This window comes from Ictalurus furcatus, chromosome 26 (genome assembly GCF_023375685.1).
Source record: "Ictalurus furcatus strain D&B chromosome 26, Billie_1.0, whole genome shotgun sequence".
In the NCBI taxonomy this organism is placed as follows: Eukaryota; Metazoa; Chordata; class Actinopteri; order Siluriformes; family Ictaluridae; genus Ictalurus; species Ictalurus furcatus.
In genome coordinates this window covers 8,034,168-8,040,799 of record NC_071280.1, presented here as the reverse complement: position 1 = coordinate 8,040,799, position 6,632 = coordinate 8,034,168, and the positions used below count along the sequence as shown (strand labels likewise).

General features: G+C 41.1%; 1 protein-coding gene across 1 annotated transcript; it reads left to right on the top strand.

Annotated features, from left to right (window-relative positions):
• Positions 1–1,002: 1,002 nt before the first annotated feature.
• LOC128602531 (serine protease 23) lies at positions 1,003–6,399 on the top strand. Its single transcript, XM_053616403.1, has 2 exons — positions 1,003–1,345; positions 3,287–6,399. Exon 2 carries the CDS (start codon positions 3,297–3,299, stop codon positions 4,410–4,412), a length of 1,116 nt encoding a protein of 371 aa, XP_053472378.1. The 5' UTR covers positions 1,003–1,345; positions 3,287–3,296; the 3' UTR covers positions 4,413–6,399.
• The last annotated feature ends 233 nt before the right edge of the window (positions 6,400–6,632 follow it).

Here is a 6,632-nt window from a genome sequence, read left to right as displayed (position 1 = left end):
TGACCAGGATAAAGTGGTTACTGAAGATGAATGAATGAATGAATGAATGAATTACTTATTCAGATGATCACATATTATTCAGATGATGTCACATATGTCCTTAGTTCATGTCCAATATCAGAACCTTTGTGTTTTTCACATGTAAACGCATATTACTTACATAGTCACATGAAAAATATGTGAAATGTATGTGATTTTTTCCATAAGGAAGACAGAGTGGCCTATTTATATGAATAGATCTGAGTCATATGCATGGTTGAGTATGGTTGTGTGTGCGACAAAATAAACGTTGTACTGTGTATGGTTGTGTGAATTTGAACTTAATCAGAAGGTTCTGAGTTCAAATCCTGTCTCCCAAGCTTCCACTGCTGGCCCTTGATCAAGGCCCTTAACCCTCATCTGCTTAGCTCAATTGTAAGTCCCTTTGAATAATAGCAATCTGCCAAATGTAAATGAAAATGGAAACCACCTACTACCATTTGAACTGAATAATAATAATCATTTATAAAGACAATATAATTTATTTGTATCAAATTTTGGTCAACACGGGATTTTTTAAATGTTTGAAATTCACTGATTTTTTTTCACTTCTTAGCTTGTGAAAACATTTCCGACACATTCATTTAAAATATTTTCTAACAATCTGGTGAATTGAACAGAACAGCAATACAAAAATGTCAACAACCATTTTGTGTGTGTGTGTGTGTGTGTGTGTGTGTGTGTGTGTGTGTGAGTGAGAGTGTTTTGCCTTCTTAACTCCTCACTTTGAACAGTTGTTTCTGGCTGTGCTCATTGCACACGGGTATACTGCATTTCCCACATCATTTTATTTGAAATCAGTAAAAGTTGAAAAAATAAAAAAATAAAAAAAATTAAATGCCATGACATCAAAAACTTGTTTTGGACCTAAGATTTGAAATTATATATATAAAAAAGATTTTATTTAAAAGATATTGCAAACACATGACCTCACCGGGGGGTCATTTTAGACGCACTCATGCGTCTAAGAGTTAAAAATCTACCAGGTTAATAAATATTTGGACTGGCTGGTTATTTGAGCGCGCGCGCGAGTCCGCGGTCACGTGCTGCTGAACCGCAGCCTGGCTGTGTCTCGCGCTTGCCTCCACCCGCTCAGCGCCCGCACATGGATGGACTCGCTTCCTGTCACAGCACGTTTTCCTCCAGGAAACCTTCGTGAGGACTTCTGGCGAGATGATATCCAAGGAAGAAGGGAATGAGCGACGCGACCTCACCTTCACACCCCACTCCTCATCTCTTTAAACGGACACTGTGTGGATTTTCAGAATAACCTAACACCTGATCTCACTCTGACCCTCAGCTCCAGGTGAAAACTGTCATCAACTTTTGTCCTAAAAGTTTCAGTTGTTAATCTGTGCCTGATGACCTGTTTTGTATATCAGCAGCACTGGGTGTTGGTCACTTACTGCTCTTTTGTTCTTTTCTTTGAGCCTAAGGCAGTCAAGAGACCTTTCTTCTGTCCAGGTTTATAGAATTTGGGTGGTAAAGGTAGGCAAAGTGACCACTCAGGGGTGGCAGAACCTAATGATAGTATTGTATAGTAAAAAAGTTTCATGTGCAGGATGTCTGATTTGTCTCTTGGTACAAAATGAATGCTAATTTGCACTGTAGTTACAGTTGAGTTCAAATCAACATGAATAGTATATCCTGAATATTCAATAACTCTGTGAATTACATAAGAGTAATAGACTTCTTAATGTTTACTTGATGGCAAGGAGCCAGGCGTGAGTGTATTTTCATGACAATGCTACAAAATATATCTGTTCAGCACTTATTGATATTAATCTTTGCGATACAGAGATTGAAGCTGAGTTTGCATACTAATAAGACATATAGTGTGTTAGGTTTCAAATAGTGTTAAGATATAAATAATGAAAAAAAAGAAAAAAAAAAGGGAGCTGGAATATCCTTTTCCGAATGTGATGTATGTAAAATATTCTTTTATCAACTTGTATGCCCAACCTAATCGCTGCCTGGTCAATCTTTGCCCGTTCTGCTTGGTATATATTTTCCAGAGGTCTTACACTGCCTTCTTCAGATCAGACCTGGGCTGGGGTGGGGATTCATGGGGTTTGCGTTTTGTTTTTTCACACTTTACTGTGTGCTAATGCAAATGCATGCTATCCAATCACTAAATGTATTCATGTCTGGTAAGCATAACAGCCTCAGATGATTCATGAAAGTTATAAGAGCAAGATAGAGTACAATAAATGCAATACAATATTTTGTCCACATCTAGCCTTGATCTGAAATTTTTTTTTTTGGTATATATCAATTATATATGTGTGCATTTGTTCTTAGTTAGAGACAGTGATGAGATTCTTTGTCAAATCTTTTTAATGGCTTTAATGACAGATTAAGCCCTCGAGTTCGTATAGATCATACTCTGTAAACTGTGGAGAAAAAGAAAAAGCTATCCACAACCTGTTTTTACTGTGGGATTTCTTATTAAATTAGCACAATAACAATAAAGGGGCACAGTACAGTAATTCAGTGCCTTTTTAGGGCTTTTAAATGCCTACCACACATTATGGAAGGATATGGAGGACAGGAGCACTGATTAAATCTTTAGCTTCAATACATTCGAAAAGTTAGTATAGGACCTAATTCTAAAAATCCCTGTACTGTTGAAGCATTTTCATTTAAACTATTGAGAGACCACCACCACCACCACCACCACCACCACCATGTTAATAAGACCAGGGACCTACAGCAGGAAAAAGGGAATGACTGAATGTATGCGTTTATTTAAAGATTCCCGTTGTCTCTGCCTCAAATCAGCAGAAACGTTTGTTATGAAATTGTACCACGGCTCAATCTTCCAAGCGGATGGCTGATCTCGTGTGTTACACAAGGCCGGTGGCTAAAAATAACACGGCGCTAAGTCAGTTCCATATTTTTGCAGTCTGAACATCCAACCATAAACAGTGGTCTCCATTTATGTTGGTTTGTCTGATTAGAGTCTAAAATATACAACATAGCAGTGGAACAAATTCCACCTGAAACGGGAACAAGACCAGAACAAATGGTATACTTTGAGCTAGTGTGCTTCAGTTTGATATTCAGTGTTAATAACAGTTCCCCTGAACGCAGACAGAGAGGCCAAAGAATGTGCTGTATATATACGTTTGATCTGAAATGACGAGATAAATGTAAACAGGACAATGAGACAGCATTTAGTAATTAGGGAAGCTTGTGTTCTTCTCGGAACCAAAGGTCATTTTCTCATTCCTATTTGTCTCCTCAGTTCTACCAATATGGCATCCTTGCTCCATCCTGTCCTGTTCCTTCTACTTCCATTACTACATGTTCAGTCAAGCTCCCATCAGAAGCCCCAGTGGCCTTTGCAGCGTGTGCCTGTAGTCCTTCCTCAACAGACTGAGGAGCGGCCGCCCCCTAGTTTCATCGGCCCAGCTCATCTGGAAGTGACCTCTTCCTGTGGTCCCGAGTGTCACAAGGAAGCCCCAACACCAAGCTACTGGGACCTGCGACACTTCCTGTCCTACGAGACTCTCCACTCCAATGGTCAGCTGACTGAGACAGTTGTAGGAATCTATGGCTTCAACCCAAACATGCTGAAGAGCCCTGCTGCTGAGCCGGGGCATTCCAGAACCAAGCGCCAGATCTTTGGCCATGATGGTCGCTTCAGCATTGTGGACCAGGACTTCCTGCTGAACTACCCTTTTTCAACTGCTGTGAAGCTGTCCACCGGATGCTCAGGCACACTAGTGGGTAACCAGCATGTTCTCACTGCAGCCCACTGCATCCATGATGGAAAGAACTATGTCAAAGGTACACAAAGGTTGCGTGTCGGTTTTCTGAAGCCACGGCAAAAGGACCCACTATCTAACAACAGCACTGACAACAAGATGAAGTTCCAATGGATCAGAGTCAAGCGCACCCATGTGCCCAAGGGCTGGATAAAGGGCAATGCTAATGAAATTGGCATGGACTATGATTACTCTCTCTTGGAACTCAAGAAGGCTCACAAGCGCAAACACATGAAGCTGGGAGTGAGTCCTTCTGCCCAGCAACTGCCTGGTAAACGAGTGCAGTTCTCCGGCTTTGACAACGATCGACCAGGCCAGCTGGTCTACCGCTTCTGCAAAGCCGGGGACGAAACCTATGACCTTCTGTATCAACATTGTGATGCTCAGCCTGGCGCTAGCGGCTCTGGAGTTTATGCCCGGATGTGGGACCGCAGGCGCCGCCGTTGGGAGCGAAAGGTGATCGGGATCTTTTCGGGACACCAGTGGGTCGACCTCAACGGTGCCCCCCAGGAGTTTAACGTAGCGGTGCGCATCACTCCTCTTAAATATGCCCAGATCTGCTACTGGATCAAAGGGAATTATATGGACTGCAGAGAAGGCTGAACTTAACCTTTAGTGTTATCCTTACCTTTAGTAAAGTTCTATGCATCCTCTAGATTCATTCAAATAGAGTTGAAACAACTATGACTACATGAAACACTGGCATGTAAACACTGAACGAACTTAACACGCCCATTCACACTGTAACTACTCAGAAATGACAAGATTTTCTAGAAACTTATCTTCAGTTCCTTAACCAAATAATTTTGCACACTCTTCTTTAGTTTCACTTAGCCTTTACAATAGTATAGCTCCAATCTAGGATTCATCTTTGATAAGTCAACAAAACTGTGGTTAATCTTTCAATTCGCGCAAAATAGCAAACAGTTCTGAATAGATGGAAAGAACGTGAACGTAGCAGAATGGACCTGATGTCAACCAAAGATGGATTTTAATGACTGTACAAAGCACTGTAGTCTTTAAGGCTTTGTGAATTGTTTGTGAAGCATGTACTCCAGTTCAACTAAAGGTGCTTTTTTTTTAATTTGCCTATCCAAGTCAAACATACAGAGATCTTTGCCTACTGTATAAACTCTCTCCATGTCATGGCATGTGGTTTCTATTCTGTTAGCGACCCCTAGTGGTCAAAGACATTACATCAAATGGCCACAAGACCCAAGTTTCAAAGAGTGTTCGTGGATGGTGCCTTCTTACACTAATCACAGAACTTTTTTTTTTTCATTAAATAAGTACTTGGAGATGCATATGTTATATACTTAAAATGTTATATACCAATGTCAGCACCTAAAGCACTTTGATTTTCTTTTAAATTACTGATTTCTTTAGTCATTAACAGCTTTTTATTATAATTCACTCTGTATTATACAAATGTTTATTAAATGCCTTTGAAAAGAATACATCATTCTAACATGTCACTGTTGACTCAACATGTAAATATTTTATATGACATACACTGATCTGCCGTAACATTAAAACCACCTGCCTAATATTGTGTAGGTCCGCCTAGTGCGACCAAAACAGCTCTGACCCGCCAACGCACAGACTCCACAAGACCTCTGAAGGTGTGCTGTGGTATCTGGCACCAAGATGTTAGCAGCAGATCCTTTAATTCCATGGATCGGATTTGTTTGTCCAGCACATCCTACAGACGCTCGATCGGATTGAGATCTGGGGAGTTGGAATATTAGGGAATACTGTTGCCTTGAAGGGGTGTACTTGGTCTGCAGCAACGTTTAGGTAGGTGGTACGTGTCAAAGTAACATCCACATGAATGCCAGGACCCAAAATTTCACAGCAGAGAATTACCCAGAACATCACACTTCCTCCTCCAGCTTGCCTTCTTCCCATAGTGCATCCTGGTGCCATCTCTTCCCCACGTAAGCGACACACACGCACCCAGCTTTTCATGATGTAAAAGAAAACATGATTAATCAGACCAGACCAGACTTGTTCCATTGCTCCATGGTCCAGTTCTGATGCCACGTGCCCAATGTAGATTGGGTGGACAGTGTTCAGCATGGGCACTTTGACCAGTCTACGACACAGCAAGCTGTGATGCACTGTGTTCTGACACCTTTCAATCATAGCCAGCATTAACTTTTTCAGCAATCTGTGCTCCAGTAGTTCTGCTGTTGGATCAGACCAGACAGGCTAGCCTTCACTCCCCATGTATATCAATGAGCCTTGGGCGCATGAGCCTGTCGCCGGTTCACCAGTTGTCCTTTCTTGGACCACTTTTGGTAGGTGCTAACCCCTGCATGTCAGGAACACCCCACAAGACCTGCTTTTTTGGAGATTATCTGACACAGTCCTCTAGCCATCGTAATTTGGCCCTTATAAAAGTTGCTCAGATCCGTACACTTGCCCATTTTGCCCAATATATCCCACCCACCTTCCAGGTGCCATTGTAACAAGATAATGTTATTCATGTCACCTGTCCATGGTTTTAATGTTATGGCTGATCAGTGTATTTTTGCATTGTAACTCCTGTCTGACTGCTCATTAAAAATAAATAAATAAATAAATTACATATACAGTATGCCATACAAAGCATATCCTTTACAGAAGGTAAAGCCTGTAGTGTGCTTATGTGTAAATTTAATCTTGACTATGATATAATGTCTGGTACAAATCTTCAGGCAAATATTTAGTCTGTGGGTTTTTTGTGTATTACAAAAACATTTTTCCAAACAAGACATCCACACACTGAGATAATGGGAGAAGTTTTCTCGTTTTATTCTGGATGCCATGGCATTGGGAAAT

Coding starts and splice junctions, on each gene's coding strand:
- LOC128602531 (XM_053616403.1), top strand. CDS start 3,297: ATGGCATCCTTGCTCCATCCTGTCCTGTTCCTTCTACTTCCATTACTA.